Raw genomic sequence first — 23,324 nt, 5'->3', positions numbered from 1 at the left:
ATCACATCTCCCATAATTCCTAGGGCACCCTGACGCTTGGGAGTAGGAGACTAATTTGTATTATTTGTACTGTCGGCGTGACCCAGGTCCCCATCGTGCCGGGCGCTGTACGAACACGGAAAAGATAGTCCCTGCCCCAAAGAGCTACTTCAGGGGTCGGCAACCTTTCAGAAGTGCCAAGTCTTCATTTATTCACTCTAATTTAAGGTTCCGCGTGTCAGTAATAAAATAATAATTTTAATGTTTTTAGAAGGTCTCTTTCTAGAAGTCTATAATATATAACTAAACTATTGTCATATGTGAAGTAAATCAGGTTTTTAAAATGTTTAAGAAGCTTCATTTAAAAGTAAATTAAAATGCGGAGCCCCCCGGACCGGTGGCCAGGACCCGGGCAGTATGAGTGTTACTGAAAATCAGCTCGCGTGCCGCCTTTGGCACGCGTGCCACAGGTTGCCTACCCCTGAGCTACTAGGAACTTGAAAGGCAAAGGCTAGTATGTCAATGCACTGCTGCCCTTCGCAGCATGGACTGCGTGGACCTGTTCACATGTGTGTCACAGGCCCCTCGTACTGCTACAGCTAAAGGAGATCCCCTTTAGCTCATGTGGAAGAGGCCTGTGCTTCTGGAGCAGAAAGGCCCGAGTCCTCTCCCTGCCTATGGCTGTGACACCCCAGGGGGACATGGATTGACTACAGGGCTCTACCCTTCTATCCCATACCCAGGCTTCATTGGATGGTTACAGCAGGAGTTCTGGATTCCAGTCCCAGCTTTGTAAAGGATTCACTCTAGCTCCTAGCGCCAAACCCACCTCCCCTCACTGCCTCAGTTTACCTACCTGTAAAACAGGGATAACAATGCCAAGCTGCCTCGCAGGAAAGAGGCTTAACTAATGCCTGTGAAGCACTTTGAGACCTTCAGAGCAGAAATGCTACGCAAGGGCAAGGGGCTGTCACTAGAAGTGGGGTCCCTTACGCTATGTGGGTCATTCTCCCTCCTGATTCTAGCCCTCACTTGCCATAGGACCTCTCCTCCCACCAACCTTCTATCCAGCCGTGGGGGTGGTGGGGGGAGGCCTCTAGCAAACCATCACTCGGGATCCAACAAGTTTATAAAACCCCTCACCTGAAATGGTTGAAATCAGACACAATTTCTATTACACAGCAGGACCCCAGGACTTTTCCCCTCAAAGTGATAAAATGCCACTTTAAAAAAAAAATGTTGACCCATGAACAGTTTCTTCTCCCACCCACCCCTCCTGAAACACTCCCATAGCACAGAACTTTCTTGCTGAGCAGCCGTATCACAAATATCCTGGCCACGATTGTCACCGGTGCCTAGAGATTGTCTGTCTGTTTTGGGGGCTTGTTCAACTCTCCAGGTTGTCAAAGGGTGAGCATTCAGAACTTCCGGAGAAACGGGTCACTTTACATACTCTCAGAGTTAGGCTGCCAAAATCACTAGTCCCGTTTTAAAATCGTGGCCAACATCTTCCCAACAGCAACACTCTATTCCTGTTTATCAACTGGTCTGGAGGGAAGATGAGATCCGCTTTGCAATTTCTGCCCTTGATCTCTCCTTGCTGGGAAAAAACAGGAGAGAGGTGCTTAATTTTAAGCTTAAGGTTAAGAATATCCCGGTTGAGATCAATGCTGCTCATTGACTCACCTCCCCGAGCCTACGTGATGCAGTGCTTGCGACCAACACTTTCCAAGACCCTGGAGAGAGAGAACATATGTGCTGAAATAAGCAGGCATAGTCGGGTGAGTCAAGAGCAGCAGGACAGGCTTAAGAATAGAACACTTCTTCATAGTAGGTCCTTGTGCTCAGACACCTCGTGTGCCAGATCTGCGCTCTCACCCTTCCTGGTCTAGCTGTTCCCAGGCCTTCACGAGCTCCCTGTGGTTGGACTAGACATTACAGGTGAGGGCTGAGCTCATCCTCTTTCTGTCACTCACGGCCAGTAAGCCCCTGTCAAGGACTTTTAACTGATTTATTTCTCAGCCAGATCAGCGATACAGCAGGGTGCAGGACGGCCGATACTTGGCTCAGAAAGGGACCCAATCAGTCCATCTCTCCACTGATTTCTACTGCACTCAGTAAGGAGCGGATGCTCCTTTTGCGGGATGTGCCTGAGGAACATTCTTGGCAAAAGGGCAGAGGCAGCCGGCGAAGGTGGACTACAGCACGTCAAAGGCGCAGAGCAAGCCTTGCTCCATTCCCTCTGACTGAATTCTGTCATCCTCTGCTAAAGCACGGCTGGGGAGCCAGCGAGAGGAACCAGCTGCTCTCACCGGCAAGAGAAACATGGGCTGCCGCCGTTGTACAGATGGGGCCAGCAGCAGTCCGCCCCTCACTGCAGAGACCGCGAGAGAATTAAACCAGCTCTTTCAATGCCAAGGACAGCATGGGGCTTGCAAACGGAGCTGCAGGGCTTGTTCTGACTGGGTAACTGCATTCTGCCGCCATACGGTCTCCCCGCAGTTACAGCTGGATGAAGAATTCTTTACTTGCTTCTCTGAATTGCGGTGTAGTTACAATGGGCTGCCTCCCGCCCCAGAGGTGACTGCGCTTCTCTGAGAGCTGAAATGATCTCTCTATATAGTTTACAAAGGGCTTTGAGATATTTGGAGGGAAATCTTCTATGCCTCCTGGCTGGGCTGGTTCTACCCTTTTTCCTGGAAGTCTAGATACTGAGGGTTTGTCTACACAGGGAAATTGACCGGCCTAGCTATAATGGAAATATTATCCTGCTATTGCTGTGCTGGTTAATTTCCCTCTGTAGACAAGCCCTGAGAAATAGAAACACTTAGAAGGGAATAAAACACATCTCCTCCAATCTACTCATGGACACAGATATTTGACCCGCTCTTGAGAACACAACCCAGCCTTAAATGACTCAAGTGCCTGATGTTTTATAACTGCAAGTCCCTCCCCCGCTTGCTTTTGGGACTCCTTTCTCCCATTCTCTGGGCCAGGGCAAAGCATCTCCCGGATCCCAGATGGTGTTTGTATCTCCACCGCCACAACGGCCCGTGACCTGTGTGGGGTGGCAACTTCCTGAGACAGGAGCAAAGAAAATCAAAGCAAAATAAATTTAGCTTGAGCCCAACTCTAGGCCCTGCTCACAGCTTGGTCAGTTGACAGAGCTCCTCTTCCACATCCAGAATTGGGCTGCTCCAGTGCCCCACAGTGAACAGTGTGACAGCCCCAGCAGCGCACTGAGAAGTGCCCTTCATTAATGAATGAGCAGCTAAGACAAGGTCTGGTGCCCCCACCTAAAATTCAGCCCTCATGAAGCTGCCAAACAGATTAGCACTATCCTCATGCAGTCACTCTCCAACTGGTGTATCTGGTGCCACTGCCTTCCGTTGTGGTCATTGCAAAAAGATGGAAAGGACAGAAATTGCACCAGCCTTGATGTCAGCCAGAAACAGCTCTGCTCAGGCAGGGAGAGAGTCTTGTTTCTCTGGGGAGGGGGGGTAGCTCAGCTGGAACTCAGTGGTACCAGATGACAGAACAAGGAGTCATGGTCTCAAGTTGCAGTGGGGGAGATCTAGGTTGGATATTAGGAAAAACTTTTTCACGAGGAGGGTGGTGAAGCACTGGAATGGGTTACCTAGGGAGGTGGTGAAATCTCCTTCCTTAGAGGTTTTTAAGGTCAGGCTTGACAAAGCCCTGGCTGGGATGATTTAGTTGGGAATTGGTCCTACTTTGAGCAGGGGGTTGGACTAGATGACCTCCTGAAGTCCCTTCCAACCCTGAGATTCTATGATTCTATGACACGGAGAAAGCTTTCACAGCCTTAAGTGCTGAAAGATGAAAATGCAGCCCCCCTTTCTTCCTCACAGGCTGCCATGGGGTAAGAGTGCATTCCAAGCCTGATGACCACAAACTGCCCCTCTTCAAATCCAGCCAGCAGAAACCTGAAAACAGAATCCCACCCTACTGCTGGGGATTTGTGGCTCTCCCTAGCACCGGCTGCACAAGAGCGGGGGTGGAAGGAGGGGAAGGTCTGATGCTTCTCCTTCGATGAGCCAAAGGTTATCCCATTTCTGTTCCGGGAGGCAAGGTTATTTGCATGCTTTTTAGATTCAGCTGGGAGTTTTATCAACGCCAAGGCCACTTCCCTCCAGCCAACCAGGAAAGCATTCCAGGGAGAGGCACCGGGAAATGGTAACTCTCCCCGAACCCTGCAGAGGGCACCAAGGGCCCTCATCAGCAAACCAACCACAGCACAGAGCCATCTTCACATGCAGAGCGCCCGCTCCCTCATTATCAGCGCTGGCAGAAAAGGAGGTGTCAGTGGAAAGTGACCTGATAAGGAGCTTTCAGTTGGCCAGAGCCATGAGTTTATTTGCTGACAAGTTTTCTTTTTAATTCCTTTCCTTTATTTGCTGGATTCTTTTCAATTCCTTGCTAATTACAGGCTCTGGGGACAGGCTTCCCACAGCTGCGCTGAGAGGCATTAGGGCACAGCACAGAATTGCACGGGCTTGCAGTTTCCGCAGCATCTCCAACAAGATTGTGATCCTGATGCCGTGATGTGTGTGGACTCTGCAGGGGAAGGCTATTCAGATGATGGACAACTCTCAACCGCAGAGTAACTCCTCTCCCTCACAGTGTCACGCTGGAGAGCTGACAGATGTCTAGCACAGTAGGGTCCTGGTCGATGATAGAGGCTCAAGGAACTACCACAGTACAAATCATAATAAAAAGAGAGACCATTTCTAAGTTAGAAAAGACAGTACTGGACCCCCCCTTTCTAATTGCGTGCTGGAGAGCTGCATGAGAGATCATTGCTAAATTACATCATTGTGGAAGGGCCAGTACCTAGCAGCCCAATGCTCAAGGGCTGGTAGAGCAATCGTTCGTCGGTTACGAACAACTGCACTTCCACCAGCACAGACACTCTTAATACCAAGCAAAAGTTTAGGCAGGCAGAGCCTGCAGCGGATTGTGTAGACAGACACCTCCAACGCTTCCCCAAGTCTCTTGCCTGCCGCTTTCCACTTACCAGTCTCTGGATCACACAGCTGCTCACAGGCATCGGTGGTCCTCTGCCCACAGAGATCTCTCACCCAGGGGGAGGTGGCATTAATCTGATAGTAAAGGGAGAGCTTGGCTGGATTTAACCAGTCAGAGATGTCCAGGTAGCTTCCTTCGCTCACAACAAAACTGCTTCCTGCAGGGGGAAAAACAGGGAAAGGGGCAGTTTGTTAGTCGGGTGCAATCAACACTCCAAGCACTTCAGCATAGCTGGAGAGGGTAAGAGGAGAAGAGGACAGACACTTCAGACAAGATCCCTAATGGTTTGCACACCGCCTGAGTAGAGCATCATCATGTGACCATGCAGTTGCTCTTCCCACTTCCCTCTTGGCCCGGCTGTGCTATTTGCAGAAAGCAAACTCTTGCCAATCTCATGTGTAGTGCATCAGATGCAGCTGTGCTGAACAGCCTCCTCTGTGACACTCCAGAGTTACCGTCCCCTGGTTTTCCAGAGCGATTCCTGCCAGGAACGGATGATTGCTCCCTTGCTCCGTCTTCTTGAACCTCAACAACTCCCCAAATCACACAGAGCCCCGATGCAGGAATATTCACACAAAAGGTCTTCTGGGGGCTAAGGGATGGAAGGAGCATGAGCCGTAGATGTCACTCTCCTCTTTCATTGGTTATATGGCCCCTTGCACCCCGCTTGCTGGAGGGAACTATCTTCCCCAGGGGATGGGGGAGCTCAGGGTGGAGGATTACTGCTCAGATCTACAAACAGGGTGTTGGGGCTTCATTGCATCGCATCGGCCCAACCCTATGTCCTCTCACAGCTTGGTGCACTCCCAGAGCTGCTTTCCACCACCAGAACCAGGCTGTTCCGTTGCCCTCAGTGAACAGCCTGACAGCCGCAGCAGAGCACTGAGGAGTACTGAGAGCCCCCCCACCCCCAAATGTGAACCTGCCATTCAGCTCACATCTGTATGAATTCACCCTGCTTATATGACACTAGCCCAGGACTCAGAGAAACCCAGATTCACCACCTGGCTCTGCCAGACTCCCTGCCCCTGGACAAATGGCTAAATTTGTTCCCCAGCTCCTGATCTGTAAAAGGAGGTGAACACTTCCCCATCTCATAGGGTGATGTTTCTGAGCCCCACGGATTCTAGGGAGATGAGGACCATATACGTTCATAGACAGCAGCAGCAGAATGCACCACCAGATAGCTCTTGGCTCAAAAGGCATGAACCTGCCCCATATGCTACTTCCCCTGAAGAGGAGCTCGGTGGAGCTCAAAAACTCATCTCTTTCACCAACTGAAGTTGGTCCAATAAAAGATGTTCCTTTTTTTCCCCTCACTTCCCTGCATGAGCAGCCTTCTCTCTCCTGAAACTCCCTTCCTCCAGAGGTCAGTGACTGAAAAGTAAATTCCTGCCAAAACCCTTTTCCTAAGAAATCTGATGTTTCTTTATTTGTGAAATGTATCTCTCCCCCACCCCCACCGCCTTGTGGGAATATGCATCATCTAATTAGCCAAATAGATTTTCAGTTCAGCCCAATCATTTCCTTATCTAACATCTGAAGCCCAGCATCGCTAGGGGGATTTCACAAACGCAGAGGTCCTCATTAACTCTGATCTTCAATTACATTGATTATAAGACTACGTCTGTAAGAGTGCTGCACAGATCAGAGGTGAGGCAGGGAACCCTGGCCATTAAAAGTAGCATTTGGTGAAGTAACAGGTGTAGAAGACACCAAAAGCAGGGGATGGAGGCCACTGGGAGAAGAATGGCAGAAACAGATGTACTTTGTGGACTATAAGAGAGGCCTGGAACTAATTTGTTTCTTTCCTTTCGATTTCCAGGTCTCAATATAACCTTTAAAATAGAGGGCAAAAATGCACTAGATTTTTGAGAATTCAGAGCCTTCCAAGTGACTCCCCAGAGTGAGAGTCTCTGTAGCAACAGGCTTTATCCCTTTGCCGCACAGAAGACTCACACGACTTAATAAAGGATTCAGTCTTTAATTTCCAAAAACATTGTGTGAGGTTTTCGTCTCCTGTCTCCCATTAGCACCAGTGGAAGCCAAGCGATTAACGAACCCCCTCAGGATAAGAACCAGCACACATGCATCCGTTTGAAAATTAAAAGTTAATTGCCATGGAAATGAGGCTTATCAAGGCCGAGTGAGAAAGAAACCTCTCAATCACCTTCCTCCTGCCACACCCATGGAAGATTTATAAAGCAGGAGTCTCAGTGCAAGTGCTTAAATGAGCGGCCTGGGAAAACCCAATGAGAAATAAGTGCCAAGTTCGCAGCAGCTCCAGCTGATTTCAATGGGAGCTGCCAAGAGGTTAGCAGGTAGGAAAAGCTGGGCACTTATTTAGGTGCCTATATTTGCATATTGGACATTTACACAATTTACAGATATGTACGTGTGCGGGGGTGTTTACACATGCACACTTGATATATTCGTATCTGCAATAAAAAAATCTTGGGCCTTACTTCCATTGTATTTAAACTGGTGGGGAGGGCGGCTTTGAGAACTACGCAGGTATATTCCATGAGGGCACCTGACGGGAAAATTCCCCCCGCCCTAAAGGACTGAGCAACGACATGGACCAGCACACTACACTTTCACCAAAGCTCTCTACCCGGATTTAACATGCAGCCAACCCCAAATTAACAGAAACAAAATCAATAGGCAATAAACTAAGAGCAACAAACTAACCAAGAAGCAAAACAGAAATAAAAAGGCTTAAAGCGAAGTTTAAAAAACACCGAGACTATTCAAAGGTATAGCAGCATAGAGACAGGTATTGGGGGGTGGGGGATAGGTTGAAAGTGGAGCTAGGTATCCAATTCCCATAGAATTTCAGGCTCCTTTGAAAAACCCAGCTGGAAACCATGTGTTTGCTGTTGAGAGGCAAGTAAAAAAGAGAAAAGAAGTTTATGCAAGCACCATACACAGCAACAGGCGAACATGGCACTAACGGGGGACTCCGGGAGCCCTTTGGACTTGCAGAATTCAGGCCAATGTCCATGTAAACTGGGGGATCTATTCTCTCAAACACAAGACCTTTTCACAAACCCACACACGTATACGTGTATTTATTTATCTGTCCACTCACAGACCAGCTTATGCACAAGCTAGTGCAGGCGACTAGGAGTGCTGTTCCCCCAGCTCAGATTGTCAGGCAGGCTCACGGGTATCCTCATCACCTTCACACTTAGTCACCATCATGCAAAAAGGGGGTGTGTATTGCCTACTCACCCAGATTTATTGGGCAAGGGGCTCTTGGTTTCTGTTGCAGGAGCTCTCAGCCCTACATCTGTCTGTTCCCTGCCCAGAAGCTAATTCCGCCCCCAACCCAACAGTTCAGTCCCCGCTTCCCTCCTGGGGCTCTTCACTCCCCGTCTCCCAGGCCTGGGGCTGGTGGCTGTAACAGGGACCCCTCTCTCCCTTCTAGCAGGAAGTGGGTGGCAGCTCCAGGGGCTCTTTACCCCCCTGCCTATTCCCAGGCTGGGTATGGCAGGGAGGGAGAGCAGAGGAGACACCTTGTCCCATTGCTCACAGGAAGGGAGGGGAAGAAAAGAGCCCCCCTGAGTTGCTGGGCCCTATCTGCTCCCTTCTCCTCTTGTGAGGCTGGCTTGAGGTTGCTGGGTGCAGGGGGACAGAGCTCTTCCTGCAGGAGCTCTGGCTGGATGTTCTGCCTCAGGAGATGGGCAAGAGAGTTGCTCGTGTCATCACCAGTCTAGGCTCCGGCCCTGGCTGAAATCCCGTCACTTATGAAAAAATCAGGAGAGCCGCCAACACTGAACTCTAAAGAACGGTGAGAAACCATAGTCAGGCCTCCACACAGTCCCAGCTTCAAGGGACTGTCCTGCTTTGACCTCCAAATCTACCTGCCCCGCTTAAAGCAGAACATTTCCCGCATTGAGGGCCCCCCGCAGTGGGGAAGACGGGGCAGTTTACTCTGGATCCCCCAAACTGAGAGGCATTGCGAGTGGCACACAGGGTTGCCGCACAGCTCAGGTTCGGTCCGGCCACCCCTCCATCTACAGTGGGGTGGCTGGGCCAAATTTGAATGGTGCGGCAACCCTAGGCACCAGGTCGCAACGCCAATCAAATCTGGCCCGTCTGCCCCTATGTCTTCATCGACAAAGGGGCAGATGGGCCAAACCGAAGTAGTGCTGCGGCTCACGTTAGCCACGTGAAATGTGCGGAAGGATTCATATCCTAGAGCTGAAACTTTGGGCCCACCGAAGTCCGTTTCAGAACTCCCATTCACATCAATTGTGCCAGGATTTCAGCTCAAGCAGCTCAGACATTGGCCCCAAAACGATCAAGGTATTTAGCTCAGTGGTTTGAGCATTGGCCCGCTAAACCCAGGGTTGTGAGTTCAATCCTTGAGGGGGGGGATTTGGGGATTTCGTTGGGGATTGGTCCTGCTTTGAGCAGGGGGTTGGACTAGATGACCTCCTGAGGTCCCTTCCAACCCTGATATTCTATTTCCCAATGCTAACCAGCTGCAGTCCTAGAGATGTAAAACATCACTAGCACGCAGGAAGGAAGGGTCTTTTGTTCTGGAACAACTCAACATTATTCAATGGAATTCACCCGGCAGGTAGAACGTTCGGGCTCAGGACCAGGCTGTCATTAATGCTAGGTCGTCCGATTGCATAAGGAAGGACAAAACAAAAACAAAACAGTGTCTACACAGAGTCCCAATAAATCAAGTAGTGACTGACGCGGCCCGTCTCCGCCGGCTGTGAGAAATGGAATGAAGGAGGGGCAGAGGCAAACAAAGAGCATGGCTGGCACAGAGCATTTCAGCACAAAGCTACGTATGTCTTTTGGCCTCAAACATAGCTGTTTCACAGAACTACAAGGTCCACAAAGACTTCAGGCTATTGTTTTGTTTGGGTTTCCACCCCCCGGTCTCAAATGCTGATCAAAGTCAAGCCAGCTAAGGCAGCTTCAAAAGTTCATGTGTCTCATCCCGAGGTCTCCTTCAAAGTTCAACAAGGCTGTTTAAGCTTGACAAAAGCGGTTTGAAGTTTTGACATTTCAAAAATTATTTTCCAGAACAAAAAAGGATAAAACAGCTCAGGACACAGATATCTAACAAGGGAACAGAACAAAGCACCTAAAAGGCAGTTAGAAAGGGTTGGCTTTTCTAACTCTCTCTCTCTTTTATTTTTAAGAGACAGATCATTTTTGACTTCCACTTAAAATTGTATTTTCTCCCTTGTTGTCTCTTTTAGCCCATTGCTACTTCTTGGCCAGCCAAACGCCTTCTGATCTAAAATTAGCATTTCTTGCCTGACCGCTGTGGCTGGTCATATTAAACCCCTTTCTTAATGCTTCTGCCCTTATGAAGAAATCCCTATAGAATTATATCCCTGCTATGGAATTCTATAAGATGGTTAAAAACAAACAAACAAAGGCAAAAATTATAGAAGAGATCATATCCTCTGTTCAATTCTATAGTTATTATTAGTTTTATTATTGTAGCCCCTAGAAACCCGTCCTGGACCAGGACCCCAATGTGCAAGGTGCTGTACAAACACATGGGTACTTGGAATAACCCTTTTACATTTCTATAGAAAACTGTTATTTTTCATTCCTATTAAACAAGAATGGGCTTCTCCCACTAGGATACCACCATCCACTCTCCACTGACCGGCCCTCTCCTATCCCTATGCATATAAAATTTAAAAAGTACATTTTGCTTCTCAAAGTCATCACAAAGAAGCAGCCAAGGGACTCCAGCCTTGTGATCCAAAATACACTAACCTGGGAGAGAAAACTGAGGGGTGGCAAATCTGATGTCCCCTATGGGAGAGTGGGACACTTCATTCTCTGGAATTGTGGGGGTGGGGGGTCTCCCTTTCTCCTTGAGAGTGTCCACCTGTCCTCTGGGGGAGAAAGAGGAATTCAATCCTCAGAGTCACTCCAGCTCTGGGGGTTTGATTGTGGAGAACACACGAGCCCGAATGGAATTCCCCAGCTGAATGGGGTGAGAAGCACTCCCTGTGCTTCCAAGGGGAACACGCGTGGGGGAGGAGGGCAGGAGAGAACTGGACCAGCATTTGGGAGGGAGGGGTTTGGAACCCAGATCCAAATCACTGACTGTAGCTGGCTCCTGTTTCTGTAAAGGGCCAAGGCTCAGATCCAAACTCAGTGAAAATTCAGATCCCGGGACTCCTGCAGATCTGGCCTCTGTGGCTCGAGGCCGTTACTAATGATCACATTTTACACCAGCCAAAGCTGAAGCCACTGAAGAGGCTCTACAAGTTTTAAATTAGTGATTGAAAACCTGTGTATGTCCACAGCTGACACCAGAACCATCTCTCCTGCGGGAGAAACTGAGTGTTATGTTTAATTGTTAAAGCTCTCTTTATGGACAATTATCTGTGCCATTAGCAGCGCGTCTCTGAATTTTGCTGGAGATTCATCTGTTCTTGACATTTTCTATGGAGTGCTTTGCAATGGCAGTTTCCAAAATGAACCGCCCTGGCCTGGTTATAACTACGCCCCCCATGCTGTCCTCCACTGTATGGTGTCAGTCTTGCCCAACGAGGGGCCATCTGTTTGGGGAAGAACACCGCACGCCATCCGCCATTCCAGCAAGTTGTTGCTGCTGCCAGCTCCTCCAGTCAAACTCTGCATGGAAGCAGGTAGCCAAGAACACCCAATCGGAGAGTCCGTCCCTAGGCTGACGCGCCACATCAGCTGCACTGCGGAGACCTGAGGGAATAAAGATTCCAGAGCTGGGCTCAAAGTGGCAGAATTCTGCTGGGTGCGGAGGAGGCTGGCTCAGAGGCACCTTCCCCTCTGTCACTGAGGAAACTGAGGCAGCTGCAGCCCTTCCACCCCCTCTCTCCAGGACCCAGAGGGTTTGGCTAGTCCAGATCTCAGGCCCATCCAGAGTGGGCCAGGCTGCTGCCCATTGAAGGACAACAGCAAATCCTCCAAAAGTCTTCATGTTTCCAGGAAAGGCCTCCGCCCTTCCCGGCATTCACCTCAATCCAGATCTTAAAATTGGCTCGTATTCCCCCCGATGACATGAGAAAGCAATTTTATTATTATTAGCAGCAGCAGCATCTTAGGTTCCTAATCTGGCACCTCTGAACCCAGTGGAGGCTGAAAATGAAATCAGATTATCAAAGGAAAGCTTCCACTTAATTCTCAGAGCCTCCCAATGGTCACGGCACAGCCTTGGGCCATTGCCCAACCACATTCTCTGGAAGCTGGACAATCGTTCAGAGAAATCCAGCCTCACTCTAATTGTTCCGCAATGTTTATGAAGGCCAGGCGACGATAAAGGCTCAAACAAGATGCATCTGCGTGTCATTGGAAGAGATGCTGCAGCCAGGCACCAAGAGCAAACGTCCTCCGTGCTGTACAGCACCAGAAACAACAGCGTGAGTGAAACATGCAAACTCGAGCTGCCACGGGATGAGGAAAAGAAAACGTATGCTCCGCACTCATCAGGAGAGAATTAGATATCCAGAATATTTCTTGCTGAAGGGATTTTTTTTAAAAGGCCAAGTTTTCCGTATGTCCCTGCAAAAACTGGGAAAGTTTTGTTCTGCATTTCGTCACCCCAACACCCCACCCCTGTTGATCAGCTGCGGAAATTAACCATAGGCTGGCTGCACGCATGTATTGTATTCCACAAGGGCCTCCCCCACCCATCACCCGTTTGACATGCCGTGGTGCTACCTTTCTTCCTCTCTCCCAGTTAAGGGTCCCAATAAGCTCCCCTTTGCCCCAAGATAGCAAAGCCCTTCTGTGCACCTTGCCTGCCTGGTTTTCTCCCCCCCCCCCCCCCGCCCCGCCCGAAATCGAAACTGACATAAGTGACATTGAAACTGCCGCCCTTAAAAAGGTCCCAGGTGACCAGATTCCAGCCTGCAGCACTGGCCTGTATATCCCCACACCCCTGTGCCATGAAGGGGATCCGATGACAGGCGTCACTTCAGTGTCAAGCTCCTCCTTGCTCACAGTATAAAGCAAAGGAGAGAGGAGAGGCGCTCACCTGCCCTCCCAAACTGAGCTAGCAACCTGGGCTTCCTGGCTGGGTGGCCTTGCCTGTTGCAGGCAGCCCTGTCTCTCGCAAGCCACTTTTTTGAGGGAAGGAGGGAGGGGGAGACAGGCAAGCAAAGAGAGAACATCTTGGGATCAGAAGCCTGTCAAAGGAACGATAAAAACAGGATGTACTTCAGTCTGCGGAATCTATTAGCTCTTCATACAAAAAGTGTTCATGCTGGAAAACAGCCTTTGAATCCCTTTGATCTGGGCTGATACAGCCCACAAACTGCTGTTAATATTTCGAATGAGCACCCAGTAAACGCGGCAGCTGTTTGCTTACAGTTTGTTACAAGCTGAGTGTACAAGAGCAAGGCTATGCTTTATTGCAGAAACCACGACGACTTGATGATTCAGAGCCCGCACGTACCCCACAGGTTCCCAGAAATGCAATGGCATTCAAGACAAGCAGACCCTCGAATACGGTCTCTTGAAGAGAAACATATATTGCTTGGGTCAGTCAGACTGAACAGTGTCCCTAGAAGGGGAAAACACTGCTTACTGTGAAGTGTTTGTACAGGGCTTTACATGATTAAATGCAACAGCGTGATTGCATATTCAGGTATTATCAAAGGGAAAGCCTGGTTCAAAGTCCACTGAGTCCATCTATTGATTTCAATGGGATTTGAATGAGGTTTAAGCAGGGTCCCAGGTGACAAGCAAACAGGAATAAGATTCCCTCTAGCAGTTTGCAGCGGTGAGACAGCTACACGAAGGGTCAAATCTTGCTCTCTGTTTCACTGGTGTAAATCTGGAGTAAATCAATGGCTTGACTCCAGATTTATCTCAGTGCCGCCGAAAGCAGAATTTAGCCACAATGCCAGAGGAAATGCAGCCAGTTTCCCAGATTGGGAGTCTAACACTTGATGTTAATTTCATAGGCAAACACACGCCCAGGGCATGCTGCGCACACAAGACTGAAACGTCTGAGGAAACAAACTAATGCCTGATCACCACGGAGGGCGGGAGAAGAGCGAGCGAAAGCAAACAATTTCAAGCAACACATTTAATTAAAAACAAAATGAGACGTCGTTGCAAGCCCAACGTTGCAGCCCGAGGAGCTCAGGCAGGCTTCGGGGGAAGTTAGCAAAAGCCGCTAATCGCTGCCCGCCGCTCCACAAGCGTAGAGGAAACGATCATGTGGGAAGAAGATAAATAATTTTCAGATGAAATAATAAGAGATCAGCTGCATGGCAATCATGGAATGGCATTTGTCGGGGGGGGGGGGAGGAGGAGTTACATCTTATTTAAGATCCTGCTGCCCTTGTAAGGGGGTAATCGAGGGGTTGGCTTGGACCTGGAAAACCTCCTGGGGTTTTCAGCCTGTTTCCCCCTCCGAACAAATGGGACAGCGAGATTCAGCTGAGCACGCCAGCTAACAACAACTGGACTTAAGGGCTGCTGCTTTGGCCCCGATTTCAGACACCAGTGTAGCTGCCCCAGTGCAGATGGGAAAAGCTGCCATCAGTGGAATCTGCCCCCCTTGAAACTAGGGTAAAAGTGCATCACGCTGCAAATCGCTGCTGACAGCTGTTCAGCCCGTCTGCTGCAGAGGTACCAGCTACACCGGGGGTTGAAATTGGGGTAAATCTCCAAGTGGGGGCAGGGTCTAAATGTTTGGGTGGTAGGGAACTCCACTGGAGTGGGAGGGGCTTGGCTCACTGCTCTGGCTGGTCCAACAAAGGCCAAGCCCACTGACTTGGAAGGGCTGGAGCAAGGACTATCTTTTTTTGAGGTTTGCTGGAGAGTGGATGGGATGGAGAGGGGAAGGGGGCGTGTGCTTGAAAAAAAAAAAAACGCTGCAATCCAGGTCTGTTTCCTTTCCACTATTGCACATGTGCTTTGAGTTCCACAATGGGGCATCTTTTATAACCCAAAGACCCCTCCAGATTGAACATCGCTCCCTCCTCATGCTCCCCTCCAGAGAGTCTCACCAGCCTCCCCCACTAGCACAGCCAGATGTAAACGCATATCCCTGCCGTATACAGGTTGTGAAAACAGGAGGGTTTAATGGATACCACATTTCAAACTGGTGTGCAGCAAGGACACACTCTAGGCTAAGTCCTCCCGGGTTTCTCTCTCCAGCCGTGGTTTCTCTACAGGCAGCTCTTGTCACTTGTATCTCTACATTTTAAAAGATTCCTTACAAGAAAGAACCATTGTGAGTGCATAACTGAGGAGTGGCTAACATATTCTTAGGGGATTCTGACAATTCAACCAAGGGGCTCTTTCTTTTCTGTTTTTTTCCCCCTTCTTTCTTGCTGCTGATAAATGATGCTTTAAGTAACACTTAAGGCTCAAATCCTCACAAAAGCTACTCGGTAGGAGTCTATAACTGTGTTCCTGCTCTGAAATTAGAATGACATCTTCCACTCAGCATGGGGTGAGGTGGTGGTAGGACCTCGGAGTTTCTGACAGTGTTGGCTGGAAATTTGGGAGCAAGTTGTCCCAGGCTGGGGGGAGGGAGATTAAGAGGGAGGAGAGAAACTTCTGGAAGTTCTCCTCATGGAACGGCATCCATATATTTTGGGGAGGAGAGAATGGGGCTTGACCACTAATGAAATGAAGGAGGGGATTCCGCACCAGCGCTCATGGATCCTTCTGACAAAAATAATGCAGATCCCAGGAGTTTCACAAGAGGACACATCCTACGCAATGAATCTGGGACATCATCCCACTGAAACATGTCTCCATTAGAGAGGTGCTGCCAGGACATCCCCCATGGACAGCTGCCCCTAGACCCCCACCCTGAAAGTGGGCTGCACAGCACCGGGGGGAGTCCCACAAATGGTCATAGCAGCTTAGCGCATGAGAGGTGAGTGGGTTTTTTTGGTTTTCTTTCAGGTTGTTTTCTGCAAGTTGGCTGCCTGGCTTAGTTTGGGGGTTGGGGTGGAGTGGTACCTTCCGTCTGAGTGCCCTGCTTCTAAGCCCAAGATCCCACTATGGCAGGCTACCCAGGGACAGTGAGGGATGTGCCACAGAGGCAGCGGTGCAGCGCAGAAGGAAAGACTCACGCACAGGCCACCTCCCCTTGCTCCTTCCCACCGCGACTATTTCAATGTAATTACCTGTGCTCTACCATTCCCCCGCATCCTGGCAAGTTGTAATGGAGCCAATTCCCACCTCTGTAACGTGGGCCACGTCGGACGAAACCCCACAAAACACAGGGGATTGAAATTTAAAAAGGTCTATTACAAATATTTTAAAAAGCAGAGAGGGAATCCAGAGAGCAGCAAGTCGCCTGCGTCAAGGACCCTCCAACCTCTCCGACACAAGCAAGCACTGGGAGGGGGGACGCTCGCTTGCAACCGGCTTCTACTTATTTGGCTGCCCCATAAAATTGAGGCAAAGCAGCGATACAAACCTGAGGCTAATTGTCCTGACAGGAGGAGAAAACACACACACGAAAGAAAGGAAATGAACGGAGAGAGAGAGAGAAAGAAGAGCAATAAAGATGGTTTGGTTATTAAAAGCCACCTGGTGCAATAGACTCTCCTCCGCCCCCTTTTGCTTTCGTTCGACATCTGTTTCCATTCCTGCCTTCATCCGTCTCCGGACCTCTGCAGCTCCGATTTGCTCAGCTGCCTAATGCTGGGGGTGGCTTCTCTCCGAGGGCCTGTGGCCCTCATCGCTTGGCTTTTATCCAAGCTGGCTTTGGAACGTGGCACATCTGAGCAAGCTCCCATTTATCTGCTGCAAAAGGACTGGGTTTGTTTGTTTTTTTCCAGCCTCTCTCTTTGACAGCGTTTCTTGTAGAGCTGAGGATGCTGGTAGCAGCGGCTCCACTCTTAGATTTGCCGCGGCTACTGGCTTCTATTAAGAGACTGTGCCTCAAAGAAGATCTTTGAGGCCAGTCTAGCCACACCCCTGGGACCGTGTTGAACAAGTGTACCAGCCCCCCCCTTCCTCAGAGGCTGGCTTGTCCCTCTGCAAACACCAGAGCGTGCTGCTGACGGAGCCTTGAGTATTTATGTGCGCGGCAACATCTGAAAGACGTTGAGCACATGGTTATGGCTCATGCAATGCTCTGCTTTAACACCGATCAAAGCTCCAAAGAGTTGTCTAAGCCCGGGAAGTTTGAACGGGTGTCATTACATCCAGGTAGCTACGGTGGCACACACCTCTGATGAAGACACTGCACCAGTGCAAAACTGCGCTTGAACTGGTGCAGTCCCTGTGCGGGACTAGTGCAGAGCCCGGCAGTGGGACTAGGACTCTGTGGGTCCTCCAGGACCCACTGCCATTATAGCCGGAGTGGGACGGGAGCAGGATTACAAATAGGCCCATGCAGGGCTCTGTGGTGCAGCTGATCCCAGTAAAAAGCCAGGGTCGAGTCACTTATGTAAGCCGCATCTTTTACCAGGGCAGGGCATCTGCATGGCGATTTGCACCCACTTGTGCACAAACAACCCAGTATAGACAAGGTCTAACTCTGAAAGAGCCACATGCTCCAACTTCCTTCTGGTCCCCAAGCCTTCCGTTCCTCCCAATTCATCTGGTGCAGCGCAGCAGAGAGGAAGTTTGCCTCTCCTCCCTCCTGCCCCCTCTCTTTTCTACACACAATAAGGGCTGCTGTCCAAACAGAAGAATTAGCCTCCGGTTTTGAACTCGGCTATTCCCTTTGCTGAGGAGTGAAATTAGCAAAGATCTGTGCTGAGGAGAAGCCAAGCCAAGAACACTTCCCTGGGTGTCATTAAAATTTCCTGCCCCAGCTCAATGCTGTGATCTCCTTAAATGTTTTATAATATTTTGCTGCCAGCCTGGCACTACCTGGGGATTTGTTGTTATTTAAAGGAAGGAATGGCTCTAAGCACTTCTCCCTTCCAAGACAGGGCCTCAGAGTGCCGGTGCATCTAATGATGAGATTTCAGGAAAACAGATCTTTGCTGCAAATTGTCTCTGTTGCTCCCAGTTCCATCTGGGAGCCCTTGACTCCATTTCCCATTACAAAAGGGAAAAAAAAAAAAGTTTTCACAGTTTATAATGATATTTTACAGTTTCATTGCAGATCACATTTCCCTTCGCCTGCACACCTTTTCACCACTCCTCTCACCACTTTCTCTTTAGAAAAGTAATTAAGGCGGGAAGGGAGATCAGCTTGTTTCCCCCCAGTTTCAGAGAGATTAATCTGGTTTATTGGTATTTCAGTGTCATCTCTGCTTGAATGTTCTGGGTATTTGCATAATTTGCAGTACCACCCTCTTCCTGGAGACAGGAATATAACCAGCTCCATTTTCACTTTAATGCTATGGAGTCACCTGATATTTCATCACATTTCTCAAGAATGCAGTGTCATTGGATGGTTCGAACTACAGACCAGGAGTCTGGGCTCCTGGGAACTAGTCACACCACTGCCTTGCTCTGTGACCTTCAGCAAGTCACCACAGCTCTCTGTGCTTCAATTTAGCTGACTGTGAGTTAGGAATATAGGAATAGTACTCATTGCCTTCCATGACTATTGGGTGTCTCGACTAGCATTCGGCTACTATGCATTCACGCAGAGGCTAGCACAGCAGGGCCCAGAACCTGACTGGTGGTTTCAAGCGCTACCAGAACAAACAGTAAATAACAATTTGTGAATACACCAAGTTCCTTGGATGCAAGTGGATAGAGAAGGAGCAGCAGCCTTTCTTATCAGGGCAAGGGATGTGTGTTTTCTTTCCTACTCATAGAATAGCAGGGTTGGAAGGGACCTCAGAAAGTCATCTAGTCCAACCCCCTGCTCAAAGCAAGACCAATCCCCAGCCAGATTTTTGCCCCAGATTCCTAAATGGCCCCCTCAAGGATTGAACTCACAACCCTGGGTTTAGCAGGTGTGACAAAGTTCCTTCTCTATCTTGGTGGGTCCTGCGCTTATCAGCGGATATTCTTGCCTCAGAGATTCACCATGTGGGTTGGGGAACAACCCAGAGGCCTTCCCCTCTGGAAGAACCCACAGTCCAGGTCAATTGGGAGGTTTGGGGGGAACCCGGGCCCGCCATCTACTCTGGGTTCCAGCCCAGGGCCCTGTGGACTGCAGCGGTCTATAGTGCCTCCTGTAACAGCTGCATGACACCTACAACTCCCTGGGATAGTTCCCCATGGCCTCCTCCAAACACCTTCCTTATTCTCACCACAGGGCCTTCCTCCTGGTGTCTGATAATGCTTGTGCTCCTCAGTCCTCCAGCAGCACTGCACACCCTCTCACTCTCACTCCCAGCTCCTCGCGCCTCTTGCTCCCAGCTCCTCACGCTCGCACCACAAACTGAAGTGAGCTCCTTTTTAAAACCCAGGTGTCCTAATTAGCCTGCCTGCCTTAACTGGTTCTAGCAGGTTCCTGATTACTCTAGTGCAGCCCCTGCTCTGGTCACTCAGGGAACAGAAAACTACCCAGTATATTTGCCCTCTACCAGACTCCTGTACCTCACTGGTCTGAGTCTGTCACACAGGCCAATGCGCAAACCACTGAGCTATCCCTCCCCCCACAATTACTCATGAACTACGATCTATGGAAACGCCACTAACACTCACTCTAGTCAAAAGTCTGTACGCTCCTTTTATTTATTTCTTTTTTTGAAGGCTGCGGAGAAGTAACTTGTTTTGTTTTGACATCCATTTCACACACACGCCTTCTCCCTCTTCTCAACCCTGAATTTTTCCAATGTCAACCTACAGCTGCAAAATGGAAACACACCCAGCATTGCTGGTAAGGGCCCAAAGGTTTGTTTTTCATAGGATATCCAGCACATGCCGAGGCAGGATTTTCAAAGCCTAGCGTATAAGTAGCATCCTCAAGACTTACATGTGATGTTGCAAAACAGGTAACTGTTCACCTCCGTCCCATATTGCACGGAGGTCTGTTCGGGCCTAATTTTAAAGCCTGACCCGAACGCGACTAGCCCACAGCTGACCTGACCCACGCCTGAGAGTGCCAAGACATTTTCAGACCCAACCCGAGCCTTCCACTTGCTGCTGAACCTGGGTCAGCACCCCCACCACTGCCTCATGCTTGGGACATGGCCAGTGGGGGCTTCCTGCTCTCCGTGCCCATGATCTGTCTCCAGGCACCGCCTTGCCACAGGGTCAGCACAGCCACCATGCCTGCGTGTCCCGCTCCTGCTGGGCAACGCCACCTTGCTGCTGCCTGCGTGCTATAGACAAGAGGCACTAGGGCTCATCGGCGCATTCACTATGCAATGCAGCAAGGCGGTGCCAGCCGGCAGGAGTGGGGCACGCAGCTGCCACTCTGCCAAGCCCACGGGCAGGAGAAGGTGAGCAGAGACAACCCAGCCCAAGTGTATTTGGTTATTTTCAGACCTAACACGTGTAATCAGGTCCCAGTGGGTTTGGGTCTAGTTTTGCCGGCACGTTAACCCAGCCAGTGCTTGTAGTGCTCATCTGCACGAGTATTGTTTTGGGGTGCACTAGATATCAGTGCAAATTTTGCGGGCACCCACCTTGGAAAATGTCATCATCAACACCAGCGTTGGGATGTGTGCTCCATTTGTGATTCTGTGCAGGATTAAATAGCTAACAATTCATTTCGAGGCCAGAGGGGACCAATAGAAGCATCCAGTCCGAACCTTGCACAACACAGACCAGAGTGTTTCACCCAGTGAGGCGGAGGTGCCTTAAATTCCATCTCACCACACTTGGTCCCGTCAAGGGTCGCTTACTTTCCTGCTTGATAAGCATTTGTCCTCCCCACCAAAGCTAGCACCTCCAGCGAACAGGCCCCTGATTGGATCAGAACCAGACGCCCAGCAGTGAGTATGGGTGCAAGCGAAGAGTGACTGCAGCCGCCTTCACAGCCCCGGACTGTGCACGGCACGTTTCTTTTAGACGAAAACCCACCCTCAGCCTGTCTCAGGTGGTAAGGAGACCGCAGGAGCTGAAGAATTAGAACCGACTGAATAATGGGTCCCGTCTTCAGGAAGAAAATGAAATTTGCCCTCGTGTTACTGAAAAGTTGCACTTGACGCTCACTGCACATTATATGGAAAAGGTCAGCGAAACAACAAACACAAGGAACCAAGCTGGCGAAAGCAATAAATAGTGACAGCCGCCTTTGTCTAATTCTTCAGAGCCTCTCGCTTTTCGCTCCAACACTGGCAATTTCACGTTCTCCGGAGCGGCGAGGGCCACAGACAAACAGTTTCACTCTGACGAGAGGGAGAGCATCCATGCGGCTTCCCGGGGTCTTCCGGGACTTCACTTCAGAGTGAGCAGGGATTTCAGTCGGACACAGAGTTATAAAACAGAGGTTGGGGGGAAGATTTCTGCCTCCCCGTCGTGCCAACAGCTATTGGGTTTTAGTTCCCTGGGGTTGGCATCTCTCTGTCTGGATTGGCTCTGTATGGAGAGCCGGGGCAGTTTCCCTGGCGGTACGAATATAACGCAGTCAGCAGCTCTGCTGTTGGGGAAGGGGAGGAATCGCAAACGAAAGCTGAGCAGCTCTGATGCCAAAAATACAAAATGCAACAGAAAAGGACGTCCCCCTCCCACACAACCAACCCCATAAATCATTCCATACTCGCCGCGTCTTCCTCACAGCCTCCCCGCTCCCTTTTCAAGTGTGAGTGAATGCGGTGCTGCTGAGGGCTTGCCAGTTTGCCAAACCCCTGAGACTGAAGCCTTGTATTTATGCAAAAAAAAAGAAGTACATGCAGACAGAGTCTGATGCAGCAATGAGTCTCAGCTCAGTCCTAGAGAGTTTGCTCCCTGGGGGCGGAGAGGAGAAAAAACTCTCCATGGCCCAGTCATTTTTCTCTCCCTGCCAGGACTGCCAACAGTTGTGTTAGGGTTAGCGTGGGTGGGGTGCTTGGGGGGAGGGGGGAGTTAGTGTCCTACAACAGATTGTCCCCAGGTGTTTATCTAGGCCGCCCCAGCGCTGAGGAATAAAGTGAAGAGTGGAAAGTCCCCGGAAGGGTGGTTTGAGAAAGGGGAGTTCTCGGGGGGCACTTCGGAAACTCACAAAGAGAAGGACTCTATTGACTGGATTGGATTTGGAAGCTCCATGCTGCCAAGTCCTTACAGGGAGGTGTCGCTCTCCAGGTCTTACCGTCTGCAATGAAGTGCTCAGGCACATGAAGAGTGACCTTCACGGTCAAAGGGCAGGAGAGCTGGGTGCCGCACACCATGGCCAGGATGCAGGAGCTGACTGCAATCAGCGTCAGGGCCGTCTTGTTCACTGGACTCTTCAGAGAGCCTGAAACGCAAACAGACACGCGTATCTACACAGAGGCCAATGTGAAGCAATAGCATCTGGAGCTAAAGGGGAAAGACGTGGATCTAAACCATCATGAGCAGCATGAAAGAACAAGAGCAATTAGATCTAACTCTTTGGGGCCCTACCCCATCTCTGTTTCTGGATATTCATCCTTATCATAGTGTCTGAGCACCTCACACTCACTATGGGATTTTATCCTCACCCCAATCTTGTGAGGTCAGGAAGTGTTGTCCCCATTTTACAGATGGGGAAACCAAGGTGCGGAGCAGATTAAGTGACTTACTCAGACTCATATGGGAAGTCTGTGGCTGAGCCAGGAATTAAACCCAGGCCTCCCCAGTCCCACTCCAATGCCCTGTCCACTCAGCCACTCACTTGCCTCAGTTTCCCCAGTTCACTCTTGGGGATAACACCTACCTGCCTGCCTCCCAGTGTCGTTGTAACACTAAATTCATCAGTAACTGTAAGAAGGTGATGCTAGGGGAAACTTACGTTTTACTAGAAAAATGCTTCAGTTAATTATGTCTTGTGCTGAAAGGCATTGCAGTTAAGAGCAAGCCATGTTTGAAGAAAAATCAGTTCTGTCGTGTTAAAGCTTCATGAACCCAGAATCACAGGGTTAGAACAGGGCGCAAGGGTCGTCTTGTCTAGTGCCCTGATGAGATGCAGGGTTTGTTGTGTCTAAACCATCCAACATTTAGGGTATGTCTGCCTGGCACATTAAGCCCAGGTTCTGACTCAGGTTTAAGCCTAAGCACTCCCCTGTCCACACACAGATCAGTCTGACTCAGGTCAGCCAACACTCAGGATGAGGGTCCTAGGACCCTGCTGGGGAGGTGGATCAAAGCCCACGTCCCACTGTGGCTCGGATCCAAGCCCTGTCCTGTTGCAGTGTGGATGCAGCGTTTAAGCTGCAGACCTGAGTCAGAAGGTCCGTGTAGCGGAGTATGGCCCTGGCAGCACGGCTGTGGGACGCGGGTCCAGCAATTATAAACCCAGGTTTACAATGCTGGGTGGATGCTTTAGCGCAAGA

General features: G+C 50.0%; 1 protein-coding gene across 3 annotated transcripts in view; it reads right to left on the bottom strand.

Moving 5' to 3' along the window:
- ASTN2 (astrotactin 2) overlaps positions 1–23,324 on the bottom strand; it is a 657,219-nt gene that overhangs the window by 407,813 nt on the left and 226,082 nt on the right. For all 3 annotated transcript variants that reach the window (XM_054007154.1, XM_054007156.1, XM_054007155.1), the window contains 2 exons: positions 22,124–22,270; positions 5,015–5,182 (listed from right to left, as the gene is read on the bottom strand). In XM_054007154.1, the coding sequence (XP_053863129.1) occupies positions 5,015–5,182; positions 22,124–22,270 (315 nt within the window). The remainder of the gene's footprint in view (positions 1–5,014; positions 5,183–22,123; positions 22,271–23,324) is intronic.

Source organism: Malaclemys terrapin, chromosome 17, assembly GCF_027887155.1.
Source record: "Malaclemys terrapin pileata isolate rMalTer1 chromosome 17, rMalTer1.hap1, whole genome shotgun sequence".
In the NCBI taxonomy this organism is placed as follows: domain Eukaryota; kingdom Metazoa; phylum Chordata; order Testudines; family Emydidae; genus Malaclemys; species Malaclemys terrapin.
Note: the sequence above shows the minus strand (reverse complement) of the source record. Positions and strands in the feature narration are given on the sequence as shown.